The sequence below is a fragment of the Elgaria multicarinata genome, chromosome 1 (genome assembly GCF_023053635.1).
Source record: "Elgaria multicarinata webbii isolate HBS135686 ecotype San Diego chromosome 1, rElgMul1.1.pri, whole genome shotgun sequence".
Lineage (NCBI taxonomy): Eukaryota > Metazoa > Chordata > Lepidosauria > Squamata > Anguidae > Elgaria > Elgaria multicarinata.
In genome coordinates this window covers 99,140,963-99,155,310 of record NC_086171.1, presented here as the reverse complement: position 1 = coordinate 99,155,310, position 14,348 = coordinate 99,140,963, and the positions used below count along the sequence as shown (strand labels likewise).

Below are 14,348 nucleotides of genomic sequence, written 5' to 3'. Positions count from 1 at the left end.
ATAGCTCAGCAGGAAGACGATGAGTTTGTCTGCCAAATCATTTATGTGTTTTATCAGATGGTCTTTCATCAAGCCACTAGAGATGTCATCATCAAGGAGACTCGTATCCTTTTCTGGATCAAATATTCTTTGCTATAGGGCTTTTATTTGTTCTGCAAAGTACGTATTAAATCTTGTTCCAAGGAAGAATAATTATGGGTTTATGGGCTACAAATTTCAATTGGAAATTTGATTGAAAACCTGGTCTGTACTTTAAATAATTTTAAGAGGTAGCTTCAAATTTACTTGTCTTATCCAAGAATCCCAAAATCATGTTGACCTGTTTTATGCAGGCAGTTGAAATTAGTATTGATGTAGCATCTTAGGAACATAGGAAGCTTCTTTTTACTGAATCAGACCAGTGGTACATCTAGCGTGGTATTGTTGACATGACTGGCTGTGACTCTCCGGGGTTTCAGGCAGAGGTTTTTCCAGCCCTACCCAAAGATATCAGCGATTGTACCTGAGACATTCTGCATCCAGACCATTGAACCATGGCCCCTCCAATCTAAAAACTCTTGGCTACTGTTTAAAGCAAGGGCAACTGGTGGGCAGCTGGCAGGGCAACTAACTGTAGGCGGACCTAGGGCTAAATAGGTGGATCTAATGGTAAGTGAATTCATAGCTTCCATTAAAAGTCTCCCTAAAGCTTTGAGGAACAATCACCTGTCTTCCCACATCACTATATGACCACAGAATGTTTTCTGTCTCCTCCGCCATCATAACATAGCAGCCTCTCCCCTACATTTACATGATTCAAGCACAACACACTGTGCCAGTTCTCATGTGCAAGGTGCACCACTCAGGCTGAATACACACACAAGAGTGCACAGGGGTTCCCTGAAGGTAGAAAGTTTGAGAACCAGTGCTTTAAGGAACATGCATAAATACATCTATAGATGAATAGAGTGGATGATTAAAAGGGAGATCATCTGAAGATTATTTAATATAAATGTTTTGGCGTCTGCCCCATCAGTAACACTGAGCTGTTGGATTTTAGGAAGGGAAATGAAGCACAAGAATATGGAGGATTTGTTGGTTTGGCTTAGAATTCAGTATATGTATTGTACTCCAAGTTAAAGCCATTGTTAAAGCCATCATGTTTGTGTACAGTCTCTTGCTTTTAATGTTGCATAATGGCAAACAATCCTGTCATGGGTTATTAGAAGCCGGAGAGAACTTCTGAATATACTAATTGAACATTTAACACCTCCATTTCTTTAACTTGGATGATAACACCAGACTTAATCCTTTGTTAAAAACTCTCTTGCATTTATGTCTCTTATATCTCAAATGTTAACTTTCCAGAGAGTCCTCCTCATTCTTGGAAAGATCGTCGTTGCTCTCAGGTCCCATTTCCAAATCCAACAGGTTTAGTGCCACAAATGAAGGATAGAAGCTGAGACTCTCTCTCCTCTCCCCCCACTCCTTTATCAGTCTGTTTTCAAAACATACATTTTTAAAAAAAGTGTGTGATGTGCCCATTATTATTATTTTCTTAAATTCCCAAAAGCAGCATGTCTATAATTATCCTGGTATTTCACATTTTAAAAGAAACAAAAACTATTAGTAATTATCTCACACAAAAACAGGCTTAGTCGATATTGTATGCTCAAGTAGCTTTGTGCTGTAATTAAACGGACGTTCACAGACAAGCAAAGTCACCATACACATTATTTACCATTTAAAAAATACTTGCAAGAAGACATATAAAATATCAAATGGTCAAAATACATTCCAGCATCTATTGTTCAATCACCAAAGCAAATCTATGAAAAACAGGAGGACAAATTGAAAAAGCAGGGAAGACTTATACCTCAAAACTGGAATTCCAAGTCCGCACAGTCAAATAGCCCTGGTGCTTTTTCTCACTCAGCTTCCAGGCAGTGTACATGTGGTGAGATTGCAGTTGTAGTCTGCATTCTTCCTTCTCCACATGGGCCCCTACATTCTCCCTTGCAAAATGCTTACTCATCTAATACAGGCATCATTATAGCCATGATTGATGTGCAAACCGCTCCCTTGGGGACAATGTGCTCTAAGGGTTCTATGGTGAGCCACCTCCCAACCACCGGACGATGTACTGTTCCCTTTCTGCTGAATTCTCAAGAAGGGACATTGATTGATGTTAAAAAACGTGTATTTCAGCGGTTCTCAACCTGTGGGTCGGGACCCCTTTGGGGGTCGAATGACCCTTTCACAGGGGTCGCCTAAGACCATCGGAAAACGCATATTTCCAATGGTCTTAGGAAACTGTATTGACTGAACTATGTCATGTATCATCTTTTGTATTATTAAAGCTATTGTTATGTATTATTTTCATTAGCAAACCATCCCATGACAATGGATCGCTTAGAGAAGAACGAAAATAATTTTATGGTTGGGGGTCACCACAACATGAGGAACTGTATTAAAGGGTCGCGGCATTAGGAAGGTTGAGAACCACTGGTGTATTTCCTCCTTCTTCCCTGGTATGTTTTTTTACAGCAAAATAGTATAGACCACCATTTATAGGCATGCATAATTGCTTTACATCCTTAACTCTATCTTCCTAGAGGCTCCAGCATATCTTATAGATCTGATGCATGATAAAAATGCTGAGATTCGTAAAGTCTGCGACAATACATTGGATATAATAGCAGTAGGTGACTTATTTATTTATTTGTTATTTATTTGTTGTACAAGCATGAATGGAAATTACAAACTCTGGCTTTGAAGAGCAGTAGTATGACAACTTGAAATATATTCAAATTATGTCCATTATGTTGCAAAATTGTTTCAGTAAAATTTACTCATTGTTGTTTTAAATTATGTGCTGGAAATACAGGATGGGTGGGGTACTTTATCGTGTATTGTATATGTTACATCTCTGCTTCATTAGTTTTTTCTTTTTAATTTGTTCAGTGTGTTATAATTTTAAAAACAGCTTTATATAATTAGAACTATTTTAAGGAGCTTTTCCTAGTATCCATTGCTTAAATATTAACTTATAAAGAATAGTTATTGTCATGCTGTTGGACCCTATTTGATAGTAGCATTAGAAAAAACAGTGCTGTCTATGTACTGAAACACTGCCATGAACGTCTGCATGTTTGAAAATCACAAGGCTCTAATTTTTTAGATGCATATTAGTATTTCAAGTGATTAATTATTTCTAGATTTTCAGATTTTCAAATTCTAATTGATGTAGCATCATTTTTTGTAGTAAACAAAAAAAATATTTAATTTGCCCTAATGAGATGTTTGTGGTGGTGGTGGTGATGATGATGGTGTGATAAATGATGTTTGTAACATTTTTTGCATATATGAAGTTTCACACACTGTATTATTTCATCCATTTGGACCCTATGAAATATTTTGTGAAAATAAATCATTCATATTTAGCTGTTTCCTTAGTAAGTCTTAAAAGTACTGTATTATTCCTGTGAACCACTCCTGTATAACCTGCACATACAAAGGTGTATTGCTGTAAAAGTAGTTTGCTGGTCTAGCTGGGAGCCAGTTATGTGTACTCTGCAGCTTAGATGTGAGCTGTAGTGTGAAAGAAAGTTACAAATATTTATTTAGGGTCTCTAAGCCAGCCTTCCCTAACCTGGTGTCCTCCAGAAGTTTTGGACTCCCAGAGTTGATGAGAGTTTAAGTCCAAAACATTTGGATTGCACCTGGTTAGGGAAGGCTACTCTAAGCAGTCACACCTATTGGATTTGTGTCTGCACAGAACAACATCTGGAAACTTCTAGAGCTTCGAAAAATGGGAGCTAGCATCCTGCATACCCTGAGGGGTGGACGAGTGCCTCCCTGCTCAGTTCTTTTCTGACTACCACCCGAGCAACACAGCTCCTTCAAAATGTGCTGTGGTTTCAGAAAGAAAATCCCCATCTCTGATTGGTATGCTGAGTATCTTCACTGTCTGGGAAAGAACTAAGTTCTGTTTTATCAACTTATCTGCCACAAGAACATTTTCTTACCGATTTTTACATCTGGGTTTCCAGATAGAGTCAATTTAGCATGTGAAAATGAATCAAAATGTAATTGACATGACAACTCTAACAGCTGTAACTGTGAGAGGAACCATATCCATAATGTGTTCCTCACAAAAGTTCCATTTGTAGAGGGAGAGGAGTCAGACAAAAAGATTCCAAAATTGATCAAGGTAGAAAATCTGATCTAAGTAGAAAAGACCAACATTTAGTACAGGTTCAACAAATAGGCCTGATATATAAAGCAAGATCCAGAAAGCCAAACTCACCTTCTTTAATTGGAAGTTGCATCCTTTTCAGGATATTTGTGATAGAGAGGAATCCCCACCCTATTTTTTTTTTTAAAAAATATATAAAACAAGAGTATTCAGTTTTTGAATATTTGCCAGGTATAGATAGAGGAATCCCATGTATAACACAAACAATCCAATGTATAGAATTCAGCTTGAATGTATTTACCTTACCCCACATATTTAACTTTAAAGATGCCCATTTATCTAAGTTCTATGAGATCTCATTAGAAAACGTATTCAAATTGAGTGTGATCATTTGAGGTGTATCTCTGGGAATAAGTATTCCCAAATAAGTAGTGATACCTGGGCATGTCTAGATGTTTTAAAGCCTAGAAGACGTGATGAAACCTTGTGACATTCCATAAGCCACCGACAGCAGGGTTGAGCAGTAGTCTCCTAGTACCATCTGGGATCTGCTATATAAAAAAAACAGAACCACCACCTAAGAACATCCTATCCAAGGCAATCCAGAAGGATACCCTGGTCAATAGCTTAAACTGCTGCAGAGGGAACCAGAAGAATTATCAGATTCACCCTCCCCCTGTCCATATCCTGAGATGGATCATCAGCTAAGCAACCTTTTGGGGCCATGGGCATGTTTAGCAAATTTGAGAAACTCATGGTTGCCACCACAAAATGGCTGCCATGGAATGTTGGGTTATTGCCAGAACTTTTCTCCTTCTGGAACTCTGTTTGTGCTCAGAAACAAACACACATCACACAGGTCTTACACAGCAGAGCTGGTTTATTTCCTTCAGGCTTCTGTGCAGTTCAATTCAGATCAGTTCAGATCAGCACACTGAGGCATACACAGAGAGCAGTGATCATAGAGCAGTGATCAGTAAGCAGTGATCAGTTCCATTTTACACAAGTGAGAAACTATATACAGATCTACACAATTCTTATCTACATTACATACAGCTGTGATGAGGCTAACTTAGAATCTTGGCAAGGTTCCCAGAACAGCCTCTATCTCAAGGTAATTGCCCACAGATAGACTTTCTCTGTTTAACCCTGAGATAGCCATACACACACAATTTTAATGACTAAGCAAGTATTTCTTTTCATATACTTAACAGTCCTCCTCTTGCGCATGTTGTTTAAATTGTGTTACAATCTGAGACCCAGCTTTAAAAGCATCTCTTTGTGTTTTACCATTGATACTGGTTTTGTGAATAAATCAGCCAACATCATTTCAGATGGACAATATTCAAGCTTAATCCAGCCCTTCTGAATTATATCTTTCACATGAGAATAACGAACATCCACATGTTTAGTTCTTGGTTTACACTTTTCAGATGTAGCCATACTAATACATGCCTGATTATCCTCAAATATGGTTACTGGTGTCTCAATTTCCAACCTTAGATCAGCAAATAATTGTTTATACCACTCAATCTCATTACAAGCCAGAGATAAACTGATATATTCTGCTTCTGCACTAGAGGTTGCTACACAATTTTGTTTTCTTGTATACCAATCAATCAAGGATTGATTGTAAAAGAATGCTGCTCCACTGGTAGACTTTCTATCAATTGCGTTAGCCCAGTCAGCATCTGCATAAACATAGAAATTTCCATCTTTGTGTGTAGATATTTCCAATTTGTGATTAATTGTACCTTTTAGATATCTCAATACACGTTTTACAGCTGTCCAATCAGTTACAGAAGGTTTTGTCATTTTTCTGCTTAAAAGATTTACAGCAAATGTAATATCTGGTCTACTTAGGTTTGCTAGATAAAGTAAACTTCCAATCACACTCTGATATTTCTGTATGTCTTCCATTTCAGTACTGTCTGTCTGATTTTGAAAATCAGTGACCATAGGAGTGGCAACAATTTTACAATTCTCCATGCTGTGTTCTTCCAGCAATTTTTTAATTTTGCCACTTTGTTCAATCAGAAATGACCCTGTGTTAGAATCTTTTGAAATTTGCATTCCCAAATAACTTTTCACTGAACCAAGGTCTTTTAACTCAAAATGTCTTTGCAGCTGGTTTACAAATGTGTTTTTCTGTTCTTCTTCATTAAAAACCAGTAACAAATCATCTACATAAATCAGCAGATACACTACATTTGAACCATCCTGTTTTGTGTACAAACAATGATCAGCTTTGCTTTGTTTAAAACCTATTTTGATCAATACATTGTCCAGTTTCTTATTCCAACACCTTGCTGCTTGCCTCAAACCATATATGGATTTTTTCAATTTACAAACTAACCCTGGATTTTTAACAAAACCTTTTGGTTGAGTCATGTAAATTTCCTCTGTTAAATCTCCATGTAAGAAAGCTGTTTTGATGTCAAAATGAAATACATTCAATTGTTTTTCTGCTGCAATTTTTAACAAAAGTTTTACACTTGAGTATTTTGTTGTAGGTGCATAAACTTCTTCAAAATCTATTAGATATTTTTGAGCAAATCCTCTTGCTACCAATCTTGCTCTGTAACGTTCCACCTGTCCTTTCTCATTTTGTTTTACTTTGAATACCCATTTACAGGTAATGGCTTTACGACCTTCAGGTAAAGGTACTAGCTCCCACGTTTCATTTTTTTCCATTGCTCTGATTTCCTCTGACATTGCTTCATGCCAGCCCTGAGCTTCTGTAGGTTCCATTTCCTGAATTTCCTCAAATGAAGTAGGTTCATAGGCTATTAGTAAAGCTCTATGAGAAACCTGTTTGCTTTGGTATTCATCTGAGTAACGAATTGGAGCTTTGCGTTCCCTTTCTGATCGTCTTGGCATAGTTACAGGCATAGTTTCCTCCTCTACAGTTTCTTCCCCCTCCCTCTCTTGCTGAGATTGTTCAGGAATTTCTTCTGTTTCTACAGCTTTCTGTTCTACAGGCAAACTTACATACTGTTTTGTTTCCTGCATTTGTTCATGAAAAACTACATCTCTGCTCACAATTACACTTTTGTGATATGGAGACCACAAACGATAGCCTTTTGTTTGTGTATCATATCCCAACAGTTTACATTCCAAACCTCTTTGAGCTAGTTTTCCTGGTCTGTTTTCTTTCTGAATATGAGCAAAACATTTACTTCCAAAAACCCTTATATGTGACACTCTAGGTTTTCTTTTGTAAAACATTTCATATGGGGTTTTTTCATGTACAGAGTGGTAAAGCCTGTTTAACAAATAATTTGAGGTGGACAAAGCTTCTGCCCAGAACAGATTAGACAATCCTGACTCTTTCAATAGAGCTCTTAACATGTTCTGCAAGGTTCTGTTTTTCCTTTCTGCAACTCCATTTTGAAATGGTGAATATGGAGCAGTAAGGTCATGTTGTATACCTTCATCACTAAGGAATTTTTTTTAATTGGTTGCTAAGAAATTCACCTCCCCGGTCCGTTCTTAGATTAGCTATAGGTTCTTTAAATCTATTTTTACTCCACTTAACAAAGGCTTTAAACTTTCCAAAAGTTTCACTCTTCTGTTTTAACACATACACAAATCCAAATCTACTGTAATCATCAACAATAGACAAGAAAAATCTGTTTCCTCCTTGACTTGTCTCAAAAGGACCTGCAAGATCTGCATGTATTAATTCAAAAATTCTTTTTGTTGTTCTCTCACTATGTTTTGGAATGTTTGACTTATGACACTTGGTTTCACTGCATACATTACATTCTAGATAGTTAGAACATGGTTTGATTTTCACTCCTTCACACAATTCTGGAATCTTAGAAATTGTTTTATAGTTAGCATGACCAAACCTTTTATGAGTTAAATGGATACACTCTTGGTGTGGTTTGCAATTGGCTATTGTTTTTGTTGTGACTTTGCTGGCTACAACTTCATTTTCTGTACAAGTATTAATCACATACAAAGAATCTTTCATTATTCCCTGCACACACACCTTGTTTCCCTGTTTTATAGTACAATTTTCTTCAGTAAAACAAACCTCATACCCCATTTCTGTTAACTGAAACACACTTAGAAGGTTTGTTTCTAATTCTGGTACATATAAAACACTTTGTAGTTCAACTCCCAGACAATCAAAATATACATTACCCACACCACAAATCTGGATTTTTGTTCCATTTGCAAGGGTAACACACTTTTGCTTTGAAGTAGAAGTTTCCAAGGTAACAAATGAAAGTTTGTCTTTTGCCATACTTATTGAAGCCCCAGAGTCCAAAAACCAAGGATTCATTGTCTCTTTGACTCTTGCTAGAAGACACTTCTTTGTTGATTCAGCTTCATTCATGTTGTTTTCTTCTCTCCACTTTGCTGTCAACAGCTTTTTCTTCTTGTTGTTGCAATCCCGCCTTAAGTGTTCTGTGGAACCACAATTAAAGCATTTCCTTGCCTTTAATGCAGCCACCACGTCAGAAGATTTATGGCTTTGTTGAAATTCAGCCACAGGAAGTTTAAGGCTCTGTTGTTTTGAAGCTTGTCTTCTTTCATAGGTTTCCAGTAGTTTTCCAGCTACATACTCGAGGGTTAAATTTTTCTCCTCTTGACTTTCCATCATGGTGACAACCGCGTCGTACGATGAATCAAGGCTTGACAAAATCACATAGACTTGGTGTATAGTTGTAAACTCCATCCCTCGTGCCCTGAGTTGATTGAAGATTTCTCTCATGCTTTTCAAATGGTTTGACATAGACTCCCCTGGTTTTAGCTTCATTCCATACAGCTTCCGGGTTAGAATTATTTTACTGCCTGCTGTTTCTCTTTGATATACAGCTTGTAGCGCATTCCAGCACTCTTTTGATGTATTCAAAAACTGAATGAAGGAAATTTGAGAGTCTTCCACAGCTAATGCAATAACTGCCATTGCTTTTGCATCATCCTTAAACCATTTAGCATTCTGTGGATCTGCTCTATCTGGTGGATCCTCTGTGACTACATACCACAGTTCAGCCTGAATCAGATACATTTGCATTTTGTAAGACCATAATGCATAGTTAGAGTCATTCAGCTTTTCTAACAATTGATGCAAACCAGACATATTAGCTCCTGCCATTTCCTCTGCTTTAGGAATTGGTATCTCACCGTCCTTCTGCTCAGAGTCCTCCTCAGAGTCAGCCGACTGAGATTTTTCCTCACTTTGCAGCACTGGCTTTAGCTTGATGTCTTCCTTCATCAACAGTTTTCTGTTTTAGCAGACTCCTGGTTCTGGTTCTGATACTGCACCGTTCCCACCAAGTTCTGGTTCTTCTGCCTGGATTAGGCTGGTGTAGGCTTCCTGGACTGGACTGGGCCCATAACCTTTGTTGGGTTATTGCCAGAACTTTTCTCATTCTGGAACTCTGTTTGTGCTCAGAAACAAACACACATCACACAGGTCTTACACAGCAGAGCTGGTTTATTTCCTTCAGGCTTCTGTGCAGTTCAATTCAGATCAGTTCAGATCAGCACACTGAGGCATACACAGAGAGCAGTGATCATAGAGCAGTGATCAGTAAGCAGTGATCAGTTCCATTTTACACAAGTGAGAAACTATATACAGATCTACACAATTCTTATCTACATTACATACAGCTGTGATGAGGCTAACTTAGAATCTTGGCAAGGTTCCCAGAACAGCCTCTATCTCAAGGTAATTGCCCACAGATAGACTTTCTCTGTTTAACCCTGAGATAGCCATACACACACAATTTTAATGACTAAGCAAGTATTTCTTTTCATATACTTAACATGGAAGGCATGGAAAAGGACAAGTAATCGGCCCAAAAGAACGAGTACAAAGCAGAGGGGGAGTCTGAAACCCAACACACCAAACAATTCCTGTGTTTGAACTTTAAAAAATTCCTAAAAGTCAAGGCATGAACTGATCTGTTTCCAACTTGGCATGGCTAAATCCCTACTTAAGAGCTATCATGGTGTCATGTTTCATCTCTTTACCTTTAAAAATGACGGAGCTGTAAGCAGTTTTGTTAATTTCCATAGACTATAATGGAACGGTTATCCGAAAAGACCGGAGCACTGACGGGACTCCTCTCTACTCCATGGATATTCAGCGGGTTTTTAACCATCCCCTCCCCGCTCCGAAAATTCAAAGCTTCATTGAAGCCTTGAATTTTTGGAGCAGAGCACATACCTCTAACAGAAACCTATTTCACAGTAATCCTAGCTGCTTGTAAGAAAACATGTAAATTTTAAAAAAGTGAGGCTAAATAGGGCACCTTGGTGGGCACCAAGAAAGGTATCTGGAGGTGCATTGGTGCCTATGGGCATAATGTTGACACTTTTGCACTAGAGGGAGCAAAGCAATTTCAGTCCCATAAACAGGTTGATGTGAACCAGGAAAAAAAATCAGAATGTTTAGTTAAGTATGTCTGAACTTCAGTTAATGGGTACCAGATAGGTTTTTACAATATAATGTAAAGGCTCCACTATCCATAACATTTTTAAAATAGCAAGTCTGACTTGGTTCTGTTTCAACTGTACTTGGGTCGCAACAGGGCATGTAAGGACAATGGATCAGTTTTTGTTGATGGCCAGATTGCAGTTAGGTTCTTCTTCGTGGTCTCTATGCATCACACATATGGGCTTTGCGCCTGCGCAGAGACCAGACCGGAACCTTCTATAGCTGAGTGGAACGTTTTTGGCGGGAACCCCTCCCCCACGCTACCGTGCATGTCCATGGGGTTCCCGCCCTTACCTCAGTTCTTCTTCGTCCGCCATTGTGCACAGACCTGTTTAACCGAACCTCTAGCGTTTTTCTTATTAACTTTATTCTCTCTTTTACGATCTTCTTCGTTTTTCGATCTTTTTCTAAGACTCTTCTTACTACTTTTCTTATTTAAAAAAAAAAAAAAATATTGTAGATAGTTTTCCTCAGCGACTTCGGTCGCGTGAGGCCTGTATGGCAGTTGAAGCCCCGTTTACGAAGTGTGTGAAGTGTGGGGTCAAGCTTCCACCTATTGACGGACACTCCCTCTGTGTCCTTTGTTTGTGCTAAGGCCATATCGTTGAGGCCTGCCATCATTGCATGTCGTTTACAAAACAAACGAGGAAAAGCAGAGCTGACGACCTCCCTCCATCTTGGGGGGAAAAAGCTCTCAGAGCCACGGAGGCTCCTACTATGGATAAAACGGCAGTCAGTAAGTCCGTTACCGACAAAACGGCAGCGAGTAAGTCCGTTACCGACAAAACGGCAGCCAGTAAGACCGTTGATGACCGTTGCACTGAGGTGCCTGAGAATTCCAGAGCGGCTAATAGGGCTCAGATACCCCTAACGCCTGGACGGTCACTGGTGAGTTCCGCGGCCAGGAAAATCTCCAAAAAAGGCCCGGGCTCCCAAATCTTCGACGATCGACAAAACGGCAGCCAGTAAGTCCGTTGATGACCGTTGCACTGAGGTGCCTGAGAATTCCAGAGCGGCTAATAGGGCTCAGATACCCCTAACGCCTGGACGGTCACTGGCGAGTTCCGCGGCCAGGAAAATCTCCAAAAAAGGCCCGGGCTCCCAAATCTTCGACGATCGACAAAACGGCAGCCAGTAAGTCCGTTGATGACCGTTGCACTGAGGTGCCTGAGTATTCCAGGGCGGCTCATAGGGCTCAGATACCCCTAACGCCTGGACGGTCACTGGCGAGTTCCGCGGCCAGGAAAATCTCCAAAAAAGGCCCGGACTCCCAAATCTTCTTCGGAAATGGAGCGGCGGAACCGGCTAGGAGTCACTCTACTCCTCCTGCCATACCGACCGCTTCGATGCCGAGGCCTCCCTCGGTATCGAGATTCCAGCCGCTACCGATGGCTACGGTACCAACGCACCCTCCCAGTCTATCGGAGGGCGAGTTGCGGGATTCGGTTTCAGCGGCCTCTTTCCGAGAGCCTAGCAGGCCGTGAGAGGTTCAGGGACTAATCCCTCTACCGCCTTCGGAATGGGATCGATATCGCCCACTTCCAGGGTGACCACCAGTACCCTCAAGAAGAGTATTATGCGCACCCTTCGCTTACATCGAGGGTGTGTCATCTACCGCTGCCTCCACCGCCCGCCCACCAATGTCCACGGTGTCGACGCCTCGACACCGTACGCAGCCATCGGCATCGACTGCCGCGGTTACCACGATACCGACGGAGCATGTGTCATCTACCGCTGCCTCCACCGCCCGCCCACCAATGTCCACGGTGTCGACGCCTCGACACCGTACACAGCCATCGGCATCGAATGCCGCGGTTACCACGATACCGACGGAGCATGTATACCTCCAGGTGGTTACAGTATCCTTGCCTGAAGAAAATTATTCATCGGATTCTGAATTGGGGTTGTCGGCTACTCCATCGATGCCTTCACCATAAGATGAGGTTCATGACAACGACCCTTCTTCCCCTTCCGACGATATGGTCAGATCTTCTGACCATATGCTTAGAATGGCTCAGGCATTAGGACTGGTGATCCAGCACCACATGCTTTAAAGCAAATGGCTCAATTATTCTGGAAAACACCGGCTATGTCTCAGGCCACATCGTAAAGGCTAGAGACCCTCTATCGAGTCTAACAAGAAAATGTACAGTTTCTGGTCCAACATCCCAAACCTAATTCGATCGTAGGGAGTCGGTTCAAGGCCGCTCACAGAAGGCACATTCTGCACCCGTGGACAGAGAGGGCAGAAAGTTGGACCTTACGGGCCGGAGGATTTACTCCTCTGCTTCTTTGGGCATCAGCCTACGAGGCTACCATGGCACGATACCAGCTCTTCCTCTGGGAGAAAATAGGATCACTAGGTGAACATCTCCCAGAGGACAAAAAAGAGCGGGCACGAGTCTTCCAAAGTGAAGCTTCAGCCATAGCCAGGCAACAAGTGTCGACAGCGCGACACCAAGTTGACTGCCATTCCAAGTCGATGATGGGACCCGTGTCCTTGAGGAGACATGCTTGGCTCCGCTCCGCTAATCTGGCTCATGACACCAAAGCCAGGATTTAGAACATGCCTTACGATGGCGAGGGCTTGTTTAATAGCAGGACAAGACCTTGGACTCTATATACAAGGCTTGCACAACAGCCAAGAAAATAAGTTTCTCTGCTCAGCCTGCCCAATACAAGCTGAGACGGTGAACAAGACCGCCTGCTCAACAACAACAGCAGCGGCCCTACTATCAAAGCCAACAGAGGCAGCAACAACAACAACTCCAGAGTAAGCGGCCATATCAGTCTACATTTCAACAAGACAAGCGTCAGCCTGACTTCACCAAGAAGCAGCGACTTTGACTTCTTTGTCCCACGTCCACCTCCCTTTGCGAACCGCCTAGCACCCCATTACCATCAATGGGAGTCAATGACATCAGACTCCTGCGTGCTCACTATCATCAACTCGGGGTATGCCATCGAGCTCGATGTCCTTCCTCCTTCTTCGGGGGTGAAAGTAACGGCGCCATCCCTTCCTCTGCTTCCGGAGGTACAGACCTCTGCTATCGAAGAGAGCCATCTCTCCCGTACCCGCAGAGGAACTCAACCAGGGTTTTTTCTCGCGCTACTTCACGGTCCCGAAGAAATATGAGGTCTTCGGCCGATCATGGACTTAAAGCAGTTAAACAAATTCATCATTCCAAGGAAGTTCTGTATGACAACGGTTACTTTTATTCTGCAGCTCCTACACTTGGACGATTGGCTTCTGGTAGCGGACAGCAGTTGCACGCTCCAGAAGGACATTTCAACCACCCTCAACCTGTTGGACTTGTTGGGTTTGTGGGTCAACGAGGAGAAATCCATCTTGACCCCACATCAGAAGCTCGACTTTATAGGGGTAACTCTGTCGTCTCGAGATGGGAGAGCATACTTACCGTCGACCAGAGCGAACACCTTACAGCAGTTAGCCATCGATACCGAGAGCCGCCGAAAAGTTTCGGCATGGACAATTCAGAGGCTATTAGGCTTGATGCAGTCATCAGGTTTGCAAGACTCAGAATGAGAATATTGCAAGCCTGGGTTTTAAGAACTTTCGATCTTTGACACGATGCCCGGTGAGCTTACCTGTCGATCCTGACGCAAGCAAGGGCATCTCTGAAATAGTGGTTTTCGATGTCGACGCTCCTAGAAGGAGTTTCGTTCCAACAAAACACTCCTTCGGTAACGATC

General features: G+C 41.4%; 1 protein-coding gene across 2 annotated transcripts in view; it reads left to right on the top strand.

Moving 5' to 3' along the window:
- KIFAP3 (kinesin associated protein 3) overlaps positions 1 to 14,348 on the top strand; it is a 112,157-nt gene that overhangs the window by 59,405 nt on the left and 38,404 nt on the right. For both annotated transcript variants that reach the window (XM_063133506.1, XM_063133498.1), the window contains exons 16-17: positions 5 to 103; positions 2,595 to 2,680. In XM_063133506.1, the coding sequence (XP_062989576.1) occupies positions 5 to 103; positions 2,595 to 2,680 (185 nt within the window). The remainder of the gene's footprint in view (positions 1 to 4; positions 104 to 2,594; positions 2,681 to 14,348) is intronic.